Source organism: Capricornis sumatraensis, chromosome 20 (assembly GCF_032405125.1).
Source record: "Capricornis sumatraensis isolate serow.1 chromosome 20, serow.2, whole genome shotgun sequence".
Taxonomy (NCBI): domain Eukaryota; kingdom Metazoa; phylum Chordata; class Mammalia; order Artiodactyla; family Bovidae; genus Capricornis; species Capricornis sumatraensis.
In genome coordinates this window covers 35038805-35058217 of record NC_091088.1, presented here as the reverse complement: position 1 = coordinate 35058217, position 19413 = coordinate 35038805, and the positions used below count along the sequence as shown (strand labels likewise).

General features: G+C 37.1%; 1 protein-coding gene and 1 non-coding gene across 2 annotated transcripts in view; one reads left to right on the top strand and one right to left on the bottom strand.

The window, feature by feature from the left end:
- CDH8 (cadherin 8) overlaps positions 1–13201 on the top strand; it is a 375808-nt gene extending 362607 nt beyond the window's left edge. Inside the window, exons 10-11 of the mRNA XM_068991808.1 lie at positions 11038–11289; positions 12708–13201. Of these exons, the coding sequence (XP_068847909.1) occupies positions 11038–11289; positions 12708–13201 (746 nt within the window). The remainder of the gene's footprint in view (positions 1–11037; positions 11290–12707) is intronic.
- On the bottom strand, positions 3073–3144 carry TRNAG-CCC (transfer RNA glycine (anticodon CCC)). The gene has a single exon. It is a non-coding gene; the product is annotated as a tRNA-Gly (tRNA).
- Positions 13202–19413: the final 6212 nt, after the last annotated feature.

Here is a 19413-nt window from a genome sequence, read left to right as displayed (position 1 = left end):
GATAGGATTCATCCTGAACCCTCTTTTTTAAACTGCTTATAGATGGTCACCATCTCTCTGTACATTCTCATAACCTTTTCTTTGTTTCCACATGGATAGAGAAAGAGCTCTCTGACATCTCTATATTCTGTAGACACCATCCTATAGGATCAGGACCCACGCTTATAATCTTCTTTAATCTTAATTACTTCCTTCATCTCACAAGCTAGTAAAGTAATGCTCAAAATTCTCCAAGCCAGGCTTCAGCAATACATGAACTGTGAACTTCCAGATGTTCAAGCTGGTTTTAGAAAAGGCAGAGGAACCAGAGATCAAATTGCCAGCATCCATTGGATCATTGAGAAGCAAGAGAGTTCCAGAAAAACATCTATTTCTGCTTTATTGACTATGCCAATGCCTTTGACTGTGTGGATCACAATAAGCTGTGGAAAATGCTGAAAGAGATGGGAATATCAGACCACCTGACCTGCCTCTTGAGAAATCTGTAATGCAGGTCATAAAGCAACAGTTTGAACTGGACATGGAACGACAGACTGTTTCCAAATAGAAAAAGGAGTATGTCAAGGCTGTATATTGTCACCCTGCTTGTTTAACTTATACACAGAGTACGTCATGAGAAATACTGGACTGGATGAAGCACAAGCTGGAATCAAGATTGCCAGGAGAAATATCAATAACCTCAGTTATGTAGATGACACCACCCTTAAGGCAGAAACTGAAGAACTAGAGAGCATTTTGATGAAAGTGAAAGAGGAGAGTGAAAAAGTTGGCTTAAAGCTCAACATTCAGAAAACTAAGATCATGGCATCTGGTCCCATCACTTCATGGGAAATAGGTGGGGAAACAGTGGAAGCAGTGTCAGACTTTATTTCAGAGGGCTCCAAAATCACTGCAGATGGTGACTGCAGCCATGAAACTAAAAGACGCTTATTCCTTGGAAGGAAAGTTATGGCTAACCTAGATAGCATATTCAAAAGCAGAGACATTACTTTGCCAACAAAGGTCTGTCTAGTCAAGGCTTTGGTTTTTCCAGTGGTCATGTATGGATGTGAGAGTTGGACTATAAAGAAAGCTGAACGCTGAAGAATTGATGCTTTTGAACTGTGGTGTTGGAGAAGACTCTTGAGAGTCCCTTGGACTGCAAGGAGATCCAACCAGTCCATCCTAAAGGAAATCAGTCCTGGATATTCATTGGAAGAACTGATGCTGAAGCTGAAACTCCAATATTTTGGCTACCTGATGCTAAGAGCTGACTCATTTGAAAAGACCCTGATGCTGGGAAAAATTAAAGGTGGGAGGAGAAGGGGACGACAGAAGATGAGATAGTTGGATGGCATCACCCACTCAGTGGACATGCTGCTGCTACTGATATTTTGGCCACCTGATGCTAAGAGCTGACTCATTTGAAAAGACCCTGATGCTGGGAAAAATTAAAGGTGGGAGGAGAAGGGGATGACAGAAGATGAGATAGTTGGATGGCATCACCCACTCAGTGGACATGAGTTTGAATAAACTTTAGGAGTTGGTGATGGACAGGGAAGCCTGGCGTGCTGCAGTCCTTGGGTTGCAAAGAATTGTACATGACTGAGTGACTGAACCAAACTGAACTGAACTGAACGCCCTTAAAGACTCCATCCCCAAAGACAGCCACAATGGTGGGGGTGTGGGGGGCGCAGTCAGAGTTTCAATATGAATTCTTGAGTCACACAAGTTCAGACTATAACAAACACTTTTTAATTTATTTACTAAAGGAAATTTTTCTTATAAGGGTACTAATGTACCTTTGAAGAAAGGTCATTTGATTTCCAATTCCAAATGATTCAAAGACTGAATATCAAGAATCAAGAGGAAATTCTTTCTAGAAACCAGAGAAGATACTTACTTGGATTAGGAGCCCTTTCCTGAATGTAGGACTAAGTCATCCAATTTCAACTCGGTAAAACAGAATTCTGGTGTGTACCTATTTAAATGATGGTGTTTCAGATATTTTAGAGCAATGTTTCTTCCTCCCTGAGTCTTCTCTACTTGAATGTAAGCATCCTCAGTTTATTGTTCATGTTACAGGATATTAGGCAGGTCCAGGGAAAGACTTGGAAACCATCAATATTTCTCTTAAATTTCCATATAAGACTCTGGCTATATATTCTTTCCAATAGCCTGAAACTAAACCTTCTCACTGATTTATTTGAACCATAATATAATCCTCTATGACAAAATAACATAAATGGAAATAAATATGAGTCTCACAAAATATGGGTAATGATTACTTGCTCATTTATTTATTCAGCAAATATTTGCTTAGTATTCATTATGCATCTTAAATTGGTTATTTGTTACTTGGAAGTTCCTAGTTCATTTCTGTATCCCCAGTAGTCTATCATATACCCATTATGACAACATTTTTTGTGATGAGTGTTTTGATGAAATTGAAAAAGTTTTTAGAAGATTATATAACTAATTTATCTGGGGAGATTGGGGATGACTAGTAAAGGAAATTTTCCCCAAAGAAGTGATATTTAAGCACAGACATAAAGATTGCCTGAATATTAATAATTCAAATTAGGGCTAAGGAGGGATAGAGAGATTATCACGCATAAAAAAAGAGCACATATGAAAGCTCTGAAGACAGAAGATGCTTAACTCAGAAAAGACCAGGAGGGCTAGAACAAAGAAAGAAAGAAGAGAGACCAGACCAAATAAATATAGGTTAAACAGTGTGACTAATGTTGTTATAAGCATCTTTGTTCTGCGCCAAGTCCCATGCTGGAGACTGAGTAGAGCTGTGACAAAGGCTCGTCAGTCTCCCTCAAGGAGCTTAGAGTCTAGCAAGATAATACACAAATGTATTGAATATTATCTGTTTGTCTCTATAAAGTCAAAACTATTGCACAAAACTTCTAAGAACTTAATTTTAAGATGGCTGCCTTTGTTAGAGCTTCTAGCAATTTCCAGTTTATAACAAGTGTTCTGGAATAACACCTCGGCAAAACTAAGAATATAAGTAACTTTAAAAAATGTATTTATTTATTTCTTTGTCTGTGCCAGGTCTTAGTTGCAGCATGTGGGATCTCTTTCCCTGACCAGGGATTGAACCTGGGCCCTTGCATTGGGAGCACAGAGTCCTAACCACTGGACCACCAGGAAGTCCTCAAGTAGCTATTTGTATTCAAAATTATTCTGTTGTCAAAATCTGAAAGAAATTTCATACATAATGGCATAATTGCAATGTGCTATCTGAAAGCAAGCAAGTCTATGCACCCACTGCTTACCTGGTCCTTTATTTAGTGTATCCCTTGTATTAGTCAGACAAGGAGAAAGGAACCTAACTATACCACTGCTGCTGCTGCTGCTGCTGCATCACTTCAGTCGTGTCCGACTCTGTGCGACCCCATAGACGGCAGCCCACCAGGCTCCCCCGTCCCTGGGATTCTCCAGGCAAGAACACTGGAGTGGGTTGCCATTTCCTTCTCCAATGCATGAAAGTGAAAAGTGAAAAGTGAAAGTGAAGTTGCTCAGTTGTGTCCGACTCTTAGCGATCCCACTACTTAGGCATATTTTCATTTTAAGTATGCCTGGTGCTATTAGTCCACCTTAACACCCTTTCATGATCTTTCCTTCAATAGTTGGTCATAAACAGAAACAAATGGGTGTGGAGTATGAAGCAAGGTTCTGAAAATGGAGTCATTCATCTTCCTAGGTATAAGGCTCATAAGCAAAACATTATAAAAGGATGAGGAAACAGGAAAATCCCTAACTGAGAAAAATACTAGGGAATATTCCACCTATTGAGGGTATCTGAGAACTAGGTGATAATGTTTTTATGTTTCTATCTCAAGGTAACGCAACTGCACTAGATGGGAGCAGCTGGATACTAATCTATCCAGCTGGATATTAGTCCACACTAGAGAATTTAAGAGCCTACTTTCTTCTTAAATAAATCTTGGCACAATATTGTTCTATATTTGTCAAACTCTGTAACTATATACTCAACTTCAAGAGATGTAATTAAAAAAAATCATCAGTTATGTGTCTATGGACTTGCAGCGATCATTTCATCTTTTATGTTTCATATATTTTCCATTTTTATAAAATGTCTGTGTTTTCTCTGATAAGTCATTATTAAGGTTTTATCCTCTTACATGTGTTATGTTCAAAAAGAAAAAAAATGCAGTAAATATAATTAAGATAAGAAGCCATAGGATAGAGCAGGTTCAGTTTCTAAGACAACAAGATGATATAAAATGGAAATGCATCTACATATGAAGGATTGTAATGAAGGTTTTTAAATACCATAACAATATAACTGAAGCCAAGTTTAGAGGTAGTGACAGCTAAGTCCTTGATATGACTGCTTTTCCCCTTTACATCGTTGTGAAGCAAATAAATGAAAGAAAAAATTAAATTGAAAAAAATTAGAGTACACTTTTATAAACAGTGTCTTCAAATAAGCACCTTCAGTTATCTTACTTAATGCTGAAAGTCAAAAGCTATTTTCTCTTTTTTTAATATCAAGAACAAGGTACACGTGTGTACCAAAATTTCTTATATTAAAAATTGTATTTGAGATTCTTGTTAGTATAGTAAGATAGGAGAAAATTCATATAGGCATTAACCCTAGACGTATCCCTCTAATCACTGCTATAGCTACATCCATTAAATTTTGATTGACTGTATTTTCACTTATGTTGTCTCATATTTTTTTTTAATTTTCCTTTTGATCTCTTTATTAAGTCATTGGTTATTGAGGACTACATTGTTTAATTTCCACATATTTGTGAGTTTCCTCCAATTATTTTCTATTATTGATATCTAATTTCATTCCATTATGGTCAGAGAATCCATTTTGTATTATTTACATCCTTTTAAATTTATGGAGGTTCATTGTATGGCTTATCCTATGATACATAATGCAGGATGCTCCATGTGTACTTGAGAGGAATATTCTATTGTATTTGGGTGGAGTATTTTATTAATATGTTAGGTATAGTGGATTCATACTGTTGTTCAAATCTTCTATTGCTTGTTTACTTCTGACTAGTTGTTTTATCCTTGCCTGGAAAAATCCCATGGATGGAGGAGCCTGGTAGGCTGCAGTCCATGGGGTCGCTGAGGGTCGGACACTTGAGCGACTTCACTTTCACTTTTTACTTTCATGCATTGGAGAAGGAAATGGCAACCTACTCCAGGGTTCTTGAATCCCAGGGACGGTGGAGCCTGGTGGGCTGCCGTCTATGGGGTTGCACAGAGTAGGACACGACTGAAGCAACTTAGCAGTAGCAGCCGTTGTTTTATTCATTACTGAAAGTATAATATTGGAATACCAAATCATTACTTTTGAAATCTTAGTTATTATATGCTCCACAATATGTTATGCATGCACAGTTTTATACAGTTGCTTTTTAAAAGTTAAGAAAAGAGAAAAACTATGCATTTATACTGTCTTCTATAACTACATAATTACTTCTCCTGATGTTCTTTGTTTTTAGTGTGGAGTTGAATTACCATCTGGGGTTATTTGTTATTTGCTTTCAGTCTGAAGAACTTCCTTTTTTGTTTCTTTTAAGACATGTCTTCTGGTGACAAATTCCCTCAATTTTTTGTTTATCTGGGAATATCTCTATTTCATTTTTTTTGAAAGACAGTTTTGCTGAATACATGATTCTGGGTTGAAAGTTTTTGATATGAGCATTTTAAATGTGCTAGCCTTCTTTCTTCTTGGGTCCACTGTTTCTATAAAAATTCAGTTGTTAATCTTATTAAGGTTCCCTTGGAAGTGATGTCAACTTTCTCTTGCTTTCAGAATATTCTTGTCTTTTAGTTTCAGTACTTTTTTCTGTCTCTTTCTTAGTGTCTTTGTGTTTACCTTGATTTTTGTTGGTTTCTCAATGTGGAAATTAAGGTTTCCAAAAAGTTTTGAAGTTTTTCAGTCGTATTTTTTCTTTTTCTTTCTTTGTCACCTCATATTTTCATTGCAGGTATATTGGTGAACTTAATTTTGTCCCATATATTTCTAGGGCTCTATTCATTTTTCTTTTTTTCCCTATATACTTCAGTTTGCAAAATTTCTATTGATCTATCTCCAAGTTCACTACTGCCTTCTTTTGCCAACTCAGATTTACAATTTAGCTATTGTAATTTTTCATTTAGTTACTGTACTTTTCAGCTCCATAGCTTCCATTAAGTTCTTTTTAAAAAAATAATATCTATCTCTGTATTTATATTCTCTACGATATGAGATTGTCATCATGCCTCCATTTCGTTCTTAAATGGTTTACTGTAGTTCTTTGAACACATTTACAATGGTTTCTTAGAAGTCTTTGTTTAACTAGATTTTTGTTTGCTCTCATGGAGCAAACCTGCTCCCACCTGCTTCCCACTTCCCATCCCTACCCCGTTTATGGGTCATGCTTTCTTGTTTCTTTGAATGTCTTATACTCTTTTGTTGAAAACTAGACATTTTTAGAGAATATATTATATTAACTCTGGATATTGACCTTTCAGCCAAGACATGTTATTGTAATTTGCTCATTTATTTGTTTAGTAACTGGCTGGATTATTTTAGTGTGGTCTGTCTTCCCTCTACAATGTTAAGCCTTTGATGTTTCACCTCAAGGGATCCCAGCCTTGGGTTTGCCCACAGTCACCAGCAATGGCAGTGGTTTTGGCAGAGTTCTCTCTTTCCTTGACTACACCCAAGTTGTTACACTTCACTAGTCGCTAGATGCTTTCTGTATTGTTCTTAATTCAGAAATCATCTAAATTATTCTTAATTCAGAAATCATCTAAATCACTAATCCAACCAAATCTGGGCTCCTTCAGAAGGGTATTTCCCTCAGTGTTTTAGAATTGTTCTGACCCAGGCAAGCTCCTCTCCAGCTCTTTTCTAGTTTTTAGGTTCCTAGGTTCTTTACTTCTCAACTGAGGCAAAACATTGAGCCACTGGCTTTGAAGCTGAGTTGGAGACTATGCTGTTTTTCTCTGAGTGACACCTCTACTTTAGGAGCTGGGCACTTGACATGAGGGTACAGTAGCCTCAAGTCTTTTTTGGCTTGGCTCTCCCAGTGTGAAACCACTGTCATAATTCAGGGCAAGCACAACTGAAGCTCTGAATTCCCCGTGAAGCCTTGCCAAGGTAGAGCCTCTGCTGCACAAGCAGGGGCAGCAAGGAAGAAAGGGACCCTGCCTTGTCCACACCGACTCAGAACCCAGTCTGTCAAGAGGTAGTTAGGAGCAGGGTGAGAACTGGTGACACCACCCTGCAACTGCTAGCTGTGGCAGGGAGGAAGCTCTGTGCTCTTGGCTGGACCAGTTTGGAGTACAGTTTCCACCTTGCAGAGCTGAGAGAAGGGTGAAGAAGCTAGCTACCAGGTTGTAGTTGGAACACCATACTCAAGTCATTCCTACCAGGCTCTACTACGCTTCCTGAATCAATGTTTCTCTGTTTGGTGCCCTTCTCCAGAACTATTTAAGTTTGCTTAAATTTTATTTTATAAGTTTCATAAACTGTAATTCCAGTTCCACTGTGGAATTCTCCACATTATCATGCTCCTCATATGTATCTCTGTTTTAAGATATATTCTTGTAAGTAAAAAAAAAAATGTTTTAAAGGGTGGCTGAAATTAAATCCAATATGAAAGTTATATTTTATATACTAGCAACAATGAGATAAAAATATAATATTAAAAAGGTAATAAGTACTAAAGCAACTATATATATATAATATTAAGTGTAATGAAATATGTGAAAATATCTTGCAGCTAAAATAAAAACACTTTAAAATATATTAAATAAAAAGAAACACAGACTTGATATAAAAGACTAAAGTTGTCAATTCTCTTAATTTATTTACATCTTAATATAATTTCAAGTAAAACTCTTATAGGAATGTTCATGGAACTTGGTAATCTATTCTGCATTTGTCAGAGATTAGCAAATGAGCAAGAATAACTGAAATATTCCTAAAGAAGAACATAATTGAAAAAACAAACATCATGATTTATTATGAATTTTTCATACATAGAAAGCATAGTATTGATACAAGATTAGAAAAACAGAGCTCTGGAACATAATAGAGAGCCTAAAAGGATGAAGATACACAAAATTTTGATTTGTGAGAAATGAGAATTGAATGTTAGTTGGTAAGAGATAAATTACTCCACAATTAACCTTGGGAAAATCAATGATCAGTACAGAAAAATATCGATACTATACAATTGCTTAAATGTGAAAGGCAACATCTTATGAAAAGTAATTTTTATGTAATTAATAATTTAAAAAATAAGGCTAAATTACAAATCATTAAAGAGACTGATAAAATTGACTACACTGAGATTAAAATTTTAATAAAATGAAAAGGCATCATATGTTTTAAAGAAATAAAGCAGAACTTTATTGAACATATTTGCAACATGCAATTTAGAAGGAATATGTATTTCAAATACCTGAATTTGAAGTATGTGAAACTGCTAATATTCAATGGGTTTTGGGGGGTTGTGAAATAATGACAATTCAATTTGGCCTAATAAAATAATTAATAATAAATGTAAATACCAACTGAAAATATGGTAAAAAATATTAATAGGCAAATAGGCACTTGACTTTGCCTGGAGGTAGCAGGTGAAAGTTATCATAAATGACCCGTGAACTTCCTTTACTTAGGAATTTTTCTTTATATAGAAAGAGAGCAACATATGCAGATACCAGGAATAGTAAAAGAAAAAAATAAGTGTGAGTTAGGTCTAAGACCCATCAATGCTTTTCTAAGTAATAAAGGAGATAGCTTTGTTCTGCAATGAGTAATACTCCTGCTGCAGTATCATTATAGATTGTTTAAAGAGAGACTATGCAAAGATAGTTTTTCATATAAATAATGTTAACCACAAAAAGACAAAAACCTCCATTGTAATTCTATTAATTGCATCTTGAAGAACAATTCCCATCTTCTGTTTTGAACTATGGTATATGAAATCATCCACAAATATTCCTTGTACTAATTAGCTGTACTCAAACTTGTCTCACACTTTCTGGAAATATAACACACACAGCTATATATTTGGTATCTGTTTTGAGATAATGTTCTCCTGCTTTTAGCTTACTGGCATTTCCTTCTGTGCCATGGAAATAAAGATTACTAGATCATTTGGAATATCACTGCTTACTTCCACTAGAGACCTCTTTTCACTTTTCAAATTACTAAATAATGAGACACAATCAGAAATAACTTAGAAAAAAAAAGTGAACTCAGAGATTTTTTTTTTCTCTCTAACTGCTTACTATCAAGACACTGTAGGTCTGCATATATCTTAAAGCAAAGACAAATATAATTTATACATTTATTTTAGGGAAAGTGTGTCACATTTCTTGAATTCTGGTATTTGCTTCCCTGGTGGCTCAGATGGTAAAGAATCCGCCTGCAATGCAGGAGACCTGGGTTTGATCCCTGGAGGAGGGCATGGCAACCCACTTCACTAATCTTTCCTGGAGAATCCCCGTGGACAGAGGAGCCTGGTGGGCTATAGTCCACGGGGTTGCAAAGAGTCAGACACAACTGAGCAATTAAACACAGCATGTGTGTGTTAGTCACTCAGTCGTGCCCTACTCTTTGCGACCCCATGGGCTGCAATCCACCAAGTTCCTCTGTCTATGAGATTTTCCAGGCAAGGATACTGGAGTGGGTTGCCATTTCCTTCTCCAGGGGATCTTCCCAACCCAGGGATCGAACCCGGGTCTCCTGCACTGCAGGCAAATTCTTTACCGACTGAGCTACAAGGGAAGCCCAAACACAGCATAGCACCACACATTGTACTATATGGTACAGAAGATTTAACACATTTACCTAAAAATCATTTGAGTGGAGTATCTGTTCATGTATTTGAGTATTCTAGAAATCACTGGGGCATCTATAACCAGGAACTGTACCACAGTGGTTTGGAATGTCTGCCTTAAAATGCAACAATGAGGCAGACAAATGTTCTGGGGTCTGCAAACTTGTCAATATTTGAAAAAATCCCCCTGAAATAATCATTTTGCCCAAATAGTACTGCACACATTAATCAAAGTTACATTTATTTGTTTTGGCTTGAATATCAGTATGAAATAATCAGTGTTCCCATCTGAATAACCCTATGTCTTTCATTAATTGAAATGAGAAAACAGACATATATATACACACATATACATATATAGCTACAGTTCATGACATAGGGATGAATGACAACAAAAAGTTGCGGTTGAAATTCATTTTGGGAGTGAAATTTTGAGATTCATAGGGCTACCATGGGACCAATCACTTCTCACTAGTCAGTTCTACTTTGAACTGAAGTATGCCCTTAAGTGTCCTTAAGTGTTGCTCCAGATAAACAGTATACATTTCCATATAATTTATACATGAAAAATGGATCACCTGCTCCTATGACTTCTCATTTAATTCTTATTTGTGTAACCACTACAGCTCTTCTCTACAGAATTTTAAAATATGTGGCATATCTCCTCCAGTTGGCAGTAAATTGGACTTTTGTGTATCTTAATGTAAATGCCCTAGAGCGTAAATGACTCTTTTTATATTAATAGGGACCTGTGAGAATCAAGTGCATTGTTTTGTATGCCATACTGTCATAAAGTCTATCTTGTAACATAAAGCTTTTCAAATATGGCTTTCAAATGTGGTAAAATTATAGTCTAGTTTTCATTGTCCAGATAAAGAACATTAAACTTATTTATGGGGACTTCAGGTAATTTGTGTTCTATAAAAGGACACTTGAAGATTATTTTTGCAAGAGAAATCCTTTGCATTTACAAGGTGAGGGTAAAACTCCATTAGTTTATCCTGAGGCCATCGTCTTTGAACCTGTTAGGGTGTGTATGGCCCATGCCAATTGGGAAAATGGGAAAAGGGAAGAAGAAGAGAGCATGACTGGTTCAGTGGAGCTGGGATTGTCATGAGGATTGCAGAGGATTTATGAACTAGAAAAACAAACGGCTGTTGTTCAGGCAGCCGTTTTGAAATGATGCAAACTATTTTAATTTTCATTTTTCCAGATAACTCGCTCAGCATTTTGGCAAAGCATAATGGATTCAACCGCCAGAAGCAAGAAGTCTATCTCTTACCAATCATAATCAGTGACAGTGGGAATCCTCCGCTGAGCAGCACTAGCACCCTGACCATCCGGGTCTGTGGCTGTAGCAGTGATGGCGTTGTCCAGTCTTGTAATGTTGAAGCTTATGTACTTCCGATTGGACTCAGTATGGGCGCCTTAATCGCCATATTAGCATGCATCATTTTGCTGCTAGGTATGTACTTTCTTCATAGCCTAATGGTCACCATTTTTCTGGTTCATAAATGACTGTAAATAAGGACAGAGACCCCCTAACTCGACCTAGAAAATCCTAGTCAATATTCTTTGGAAGAAAAACTCTTTTCCACTTCTTCAAGCTTTGAGGTCACCAAGAGGGAAAAAAAAGGATTGCAATAGTAAATGTCCGGTTGGAGAGAAATGTTCATTGCCTTTTTCAATTCCATCACCCGTGAAAAGATAAACTACAAATAGTTGTGGTGGAAGTGGGGATGGACCTTTATGTGGTTATAACAGCAACTGCTACATAAAAAGACCTGCAGGGCTTCTGATGCACACCAGTTTACTTCAAGAGGGGGCTCTCATATGTCCAAAATACTCTTTTATCTAAATAGTGTATGGATTGGGTTGCTGAATCCATCCAATCACAAAATTTAGTGAGATAAGATGAAAGCAAACAAGCAAACAAAAAATACCTTTTCCTCAAAACTGCATTGTGTTTCTCAGTTTTCTTGATACTAAAATCAAATTAAGATGAAGACTGCAAATTAAGAAAATGTTTTTGTAACTTTTCTGCTAAAGAATTCAATTATAAAAATGACATTAGACAGTAAGAGGACACAAAAGAGAAGTTATTCATACATCTTATCCTGCCCTTGGAAAAAGGTTATGTCAGTTACTACCTTCCTGGTTACATCAGTTCTGCTCACCCAGTATCTTGTTTTGAGCATCATTTCCTTCCATATTTGATGCCATTAGCCCAAGTTTGGTTTGGCTGATCTGTTTTTTTTTTTTTTTTAATGCATTCCTCTCCCTTTCCCCACCTTTAGTTCTACTTTACCAGGTAGAGGAAAACTAGCACTTTCACACAAGAGAAGAAGTTGCCCATTCAAAGCTGACATTCACCTTAATATAGCACTTTGTCTGTGGATGAACATTATTTTATTGGAAGCAGTCTTGAAGAACTTATTAGAAAAACACAAAACATACTCGATGTCATCTATTCAGCTCCTTTTTATTTACAGAAGAGAGGCGTGGAGTCAAAAAGTATTGAATGACCTGCCCAAGACACACAGCGAGTCACCCATGCTATCTGTGCTATTTCGCATTTTGCATCATTCACCCCAGAGCTCCCAGGGGTATTAAATGTAGCCTTCACCATAAATAGATGCAAACTTGTTATATTAACCCAGTCTCTTCATCACCATTCAATAAATAGAAGCAACTTAGAATAGTATTCACTCATAATTCAGTGCCCATACTTCAGAAAGGCACTTTACTTAATTCCCAAATGAATGCATGAAAGTTACATGTTCATAAGTTTTTAAATAATGCCCCTTGCTCAAAATACACAATGTGTTACTTGTGAAATTATATGTCTGTCTGGCTAATTGTTATTTTGTCTTTTTCCTACAGTCATCGTGGTGCTGTTTGTAACTCTGCGGCGACACAAAAACGAGCCACTCATTATCAAAGATGATGAAGACGTGAGAGAAAACATCATTCGCTATGATGACGAAGGAGGAGGGGAAGAAGACACAGAGGCTTTTGACATTGCAACTTTACAAAACCCAGATGGAATTAATGGATTTTTACCCCGTAAAGATATTAAACCAGATTTGCAGTTTATGCCAAGGCAAGGGCTTGCACCAGTTCCAAATGGTGTTGATGTGGATGAATTTATAAACGTGCGGCTACATGAGGCAGATAATGACCCCACAGCCCCACCATATGACTCCATTCAGATTTACGGCTATGAAGGCCGAGGGTCCGTGGCAGGCTCCCTCAGCTCCTTGGAGTCCACCACCTCAGACTCGGACCAGAATTTTGACTACCTCAGTGACTGGGGTCCCCGCTTTAAGAGACTGGGCGAACTCTACTCTGTCGGTGAAAGTGACAAAGAAACTTGACAGTGGATTATAATACATAAATCAAAGGGAACTGAGCATTCTGTAATATTCTAGGGTCACTCCCCTTAGATACAACCAGTGTGGCTATTTGTTTTAGAGGCAAGTTTAGCACCAATCATCTATAAACTCAACTACATTTTACTGTTGAACCAAAAAGTTAATAATAAAAATAAAAAAGTATATGTTAGGAGGTTATAAATCTTGTGGAGTGTGAATTAAATTATGTGGAGTGTCTAGAAGTCTTTGGATATTTGATATTTACCTGTCCACCAGAGACAAAGATTGGGATCCTGGCTCCTCCTTAGAGGAATGGCAGATAAAGAGGAAAAAAATCAAAATTAAAAAGGTGCTTTCTTAGAAAAATGGACCTGCAAGAAATTTGCTGCTATGTGTCTTCTGCGAGGATTTTTATAAATGCAAATGGTTTTTTCCCCTTCGCCTGCAAGGATCCTGCCACTAATGATAAAGCAATACTTGGTCTGCTGTACATGCTGACTTTTTGGAGTTTTGGGAGGCCTCCTAGATTATACGGTACGCTGACCACACATTGTACATAATTGTTGGCCCCAGTCATCAGAGACGGAATAGCATCTTTAAATATTGTGTCGAGCCTTAAAATATTCATGTTTGTAATCCATTCCAGAGTGGGGACTGCCAGCTCAGTGGTGGGAGGAGAGAAATCTCATTCGAATGGGCCTGTTCTCTGGAACCAAGATTACTCTTCCCCTCCAGTTCACCTTCTCCCACAAGGACACAAAGAGAAACTGTGTTACACAGTGGACTACATAAGAGGCAGATGGTTTTACTGCTAGCGCGTGAATTTATTTGTTTAATCCTCAAAATAAATATTTTATTGATGTCCATTAATGCTTTTATTTATTAAGGTTGGTAATTTATAGATTAAGGGACTATATAAAAAAAAACTAAATTATATCCATTAATAATCCTTTAGATTGTTTTATATAAATATATATACAATGAATGTTTAATACATGTACATTTTGATGAGATGAGTATGGCAGGCAATATTATCAAAGGGAAGCTAATAGTCTCTTTAGAGTAGAAACTGTTATTGTGACTGGTGATGGCAGGAACAGCATTTTCCCAGAGAAACTTTTGGACTGTTTTCTATTTTGTTCATAATCCTAGTATTTGGTGTTTTTACAACAAGCACAAACATCTGAAAGTATATTGATTCATGTGAATATTTAAACTCTAGAGTTTTAGATATCTACATAATGCCCTGCCCAATAAACATGCTTCAAGTTGATCCCACTGTTTTAGAGCAGGAACTGATTTGTACATAATTTTACTGCTTCTGTTTTTAGCACTTCTCTCCCTGATCTTCATGATGATGCACAGAACGTCTTAGACTCCAAAACAGAACTGCACTAGAAGATGTGAGCGTATTCAATTTGTAATGCAAACCTGCCATTTAGGAGTAGAAAATGTATGATAAAACTCAAGTACTACATGCAGATCATTTTAATTTTCTACTTTGCTTTAACGCAATATTGTTTATTTACTCCATGTATTGTATTCAGAGAAACTCCTGTATTGTTTCCTACTTTGTGAAATATATTTTTATAAATACCTTTGTTGTCATCACTTTTTTTTTTCCAATCAGATGGAAATCGATTAACAGAGTCATCAACTCTCACTACAATTCTAGAAGGTTCAACAACACCATCCCATGGATCACTTTTTATTTCAAGGGTCTTTATGATAAAGAACCAGAGATGAGAAATAGCTTGGTTATGATCACACAGGAAGATAGCAACAGGGCCATTAAAGGAACATGGGCAGGAACATGGTATCTGGTAAGGCTAGTTCAGCTCTGCTAGCTGGGGTCCTCCTGGAAACAAGTGCTAAAGCGGAGTTAGGAGGAAAAGGTAAAAGAAAGGAAACAGGATTGTGCGGGGAACTTTTTCAGACAAGGACGCAGATTTTAAAACGTCAAAGTGAGGAGATTAGGAAGCAGGATTTGGCAAGAGAACCTTAGAGTGCAATGCAGACCTGACAAACTTTTGTCAGACAAAATGGGAGTTCTGAGGGGGTCCCGTGAGAGGAATCTCTCATTGGGCAAAAATAGCCTCCAGTTCCCCTGCCACCTCAGTCATTGGCTTGGGGGTTGCCTGAGAGAAGCAGGGCTTTAGCTGGAAATCCAAAGGCACCAAATTCTGGATTGACTACATGGATTTAAAATGTTTAAATAGGGTTTCCCTGGTGGTTCAAATGGTAAAGAATCTGCCTGCAATGTGGGAGACCTGGGTTCAATCCCTGGGTTGGGAAGATCCCCTGGAGGAGGGCATGGCCACCCACTCCAGTATTCTTGCCTGGAGAATCCCACGGACAGAGGAGCCTGGCGGGCTACATTCCATGGGGTCGCAAAGAGTCGGACACGACTGATCAACTAAAATGTTTAAATATTACATTTAGCATTTACAACCTCCCAGTGCTCAGCAACTTAACTGACCCCTTACTGAGTTTCTTTGCCTGAGAATAGTTTATCTTTAATACTTATCACTTTGACTATTGAACTCTTTTTCTTAAGGTGAAAATGATGACCTAAAATGACTTTCATCTTTCATGTACACTGGGACTTGCCACAGTGACTAAAATAAATACTTGGTAAATGTAGATCATCAATAGTAGTTGTAGTAGTAACCAAAATTAACATTCTGATGATGACATACATTCTCGTCCAATGTGTGCACTAAATTACTACTTCAGTTATCCCTTGCATACTAGACTCATTTCTAGTGTACTTATCAGTGAAATGGCATAGGTTACAGGCATACAAACATATCTAACAAAAATGACACTTTTTTTCAGGAATATAATATCCATATCCTCGGATCTTGCCAGTAAATAAGATAATCTTCATAGGGTGATTTTCATGGGCAGGAGATATTATTCGGCATACAGGTTGTTCAGTCTTATCTGAAAATTTGCTTTGCCCAAAAAGAGAGAAATAAAGTGTGGTTTTATTGTTGATTTTCTTTGCCACTATTATGCTGACTGTGCTTAAAAGCCCGTTTAAGGTTTTATAATATGGGATCAAGTATATTATACCATATTCATACAAGGCTGAACTACACTTTTAGAGTGCCTAAAATATAAATAAGTATGGGCTTCCAGGGTGGCTCAGTTGTAAAGTATCCACCTGACAATTCACGAGAGGTGGGTTCTATCCCTGGGTTGCGAAGATCCCCTGGAAGAGGAAATGGCAACCCACTCCAGTGTTTTTGCCTGGGAAATCCCATGGACAGAGGAGCCTGGCGGGCTACAGTCCATGCGGTCTCAAAGAGTCAAACATGACTGAGCAAGCATGCATGCAACCATGACTTTAAATAAAGATCTGAAGAATATATACACACACTCACACTCCTCATTGACTTAAAAGTACTTTTTACTTTAGCAGTAGAATTGCTAAAACTTCCTGCATCAAGAGGTTGAGGGGGTGCTACTCAGACTTTTAGGATTTGAGTATACCAGAGTGACTAGTTCTGCCTCTGTGCATTCTTTGTCACCGCAATACTGTTGGCAAAAAGCTGACTCACTGGGAAAACCCTGATGCTGGAAAAGATTGAGGGCAAGAGGAGAAGGGGGTGACAGAGGATGACATGGTTGGATGGTACCACCAACTCAAAGGACATGAGTTTGAACAAACTCTAGGAAATGGTGAAGGACAGGGAAGCCTGGAGTGCTGCAGCTCATGAGGTCACTAAGAATCAGACACAACTTAGAGACTGAACAACAAAGTTCTATCTATCGCAAAGTTTTTCTATCGCAGCAATACTGACATATGTCTTACATATACATGTGCAGTTATTTTGCAAATGAAATGCTTATTCAGTCCATAGGCATTTTAATGTGTCTATAGATCTTTACTGTGTTCCAAGCATTAGATTTTTTTCCGCCTTTCTTTAAATTTATCCCACCCAAGGGTTCTCTAAATACTGGAGAAGAACCAGTGAGACAAAATTATCTCCCTTTGCCTACTTCACAATCCAAGTTTCCTGCCTGGGAACTGAGGCATCCCTGGGTGACTGGACACCATATAGGATCAATTCAGCCTCAACCTTGTTCACTATTTGATCAAATAAAATTGCAGAAATTTCTTTTAAATATCCATACATGTACACTAAAGAGTATTGAGGCAATTCTTTATAATAATATTTCATGAGTACTGTAATAAGACTTAAAAGTTTATATTAATAATAGGATGATTTAAAAATGCTAGAAATAAAATCCAAGTGTTAGAATTGCCGTTTATTACATTTAAAGTTGCTAAGTCGTGTCCGACTCTTTGCAAACCCATGGACTATACAGTCCATGGAATTTTCCTGGCCAGAGTACTGGAGTGGGTAGCCTTTCCCTTCTTCAGGGAATCTTCCCAACCCAGGGACTGAACCCAGGTCTCCCGCATTGCAGGCGGATTCTTTACAGCTGAGCCATAAGTGAAGCCCAAGAATACTGGGGTGGGTAGCAGTGCCATGCAGAATTGCTATTTCTAGGAAATAAACTTTACAGTAAAAGTGTCTTGCAGAAGTGTGTGGGTGAGTGTTCATATGTATATAAAATAAAACTTAGATTCACTGACATCACTAGTGAAACAAGAATGCTTAGAAAGAGCCAAATGTGTCTTTGGGAGAGTTTGCTTAATCAGATGCTTAAAGCAAGACAAGTCTCTGTGTGAAACTTGGAAATCTCCTAGGAGCAGCCAGATTCCACACTGAGACCCCACAGAGTTCTGGGCTATGCTGTATTTTGGAGAAGGAAAAGCAAGTGCTGAGAGCTAAGTAGCCGATTACTCTCTATAGCCACATAAGGACTGGAGGCAAGTAGGCCTTTCCAACAAGTTGTATTATGCGATCACTGGCTTTGCAGGGAATCTCACGAATGTATAACCTTCTGATTGCCTTTTTGATTGAAAGTTCCATCTGAGATCAAGGCAGTGCAACCAGTAATAAGATTTCAAAAAATCCCATCACTGGCACTGTTGGAAAGGCTGAGCATGACTGAAATCCCATCATTGTCAGTCAAAAAATAAGGTAACAGTGAGCATCACTATAAAAGCTATATAAATGCACAATTTAAACATAAATATCAACATCAAAAGACTGTATATATACACACATATATATTTATACACACAGATATCTTCAAGTTTTTAGAAATAAATTTATATTTGCAACTTTTCTTCTCACAATCACATACTACCAAAAACCTGGAGTGGTGGCTTTTTGTTTTTCTGAACCTAACTTTGAAAGAAATTGTACTGAAGGTAAAGGATTTTAAAGGCTGGTTTTTATTTAAGAACAAAATAATGACCGTGGTACCTGACATTAGAATGAAATGCATAACATTGTGAAGTTGGATTAGATATTTTTTATATTGTGTTTCTGTGGAGACAATAACTGTAGAACGTATTTCACAAGAAATGTAGTTTTCAATGTACTTTTAAATTTTCCTCTATTCCAATACTTTGTCTTTTGCTATGCAAAGCACCTTTGCAAAGTTACTCAGTCGGCCAAATGGTGCGGCATGTATCATTGTCACTGTGGTTGTTGCTCTTTATGATGATTATTTTATCTGTACTAGGGTTTATTTTCATTATTTTCTACTTAGTCAACACACATCTGTATATCACCTCGTGTAATTTTTGTTGTTATCGTTTATCTGATGTACTTTTGACATTAAACATATTCTAGTCCCAGTATTTTCCACCCAATGCTAGTATTACAGAGGTCATGCCATTTAAAACCCCCCTGATTTGATGGTCTATCTAAACGGAAAGAGAAATGTGTCTCCGACGAACACTGAGCATCATGCTGCTCAATAACTGGGCTATGTAGCTAATACGGAAAGATTATATGAGATGGCATTGCCAAATGATTTATTTATAAAAGATTGCCAAATGATTTACTTATAAAATTTATAGTTTAAAATTTTATATATTTATTTACTTTATGTATAAAAAAATGAACTAATGAATATTGCCTAAGCTAATTTTTGAAGCATGGCCTTGTAAACAGTTATTTGCATCTAGCTTTAAACTTAGGTTGGTCTGACACTAAAGCCTGTGCCTTTCTGTCTTTTTTTAAATTGTTATATTCCTTTTATTTATTTATTTTATTTTGTATTGGGGTATAGCCGATTAACAAACAATGTAATAGTTTCTGGTGAATAGCAAAGGGACTTGGAGA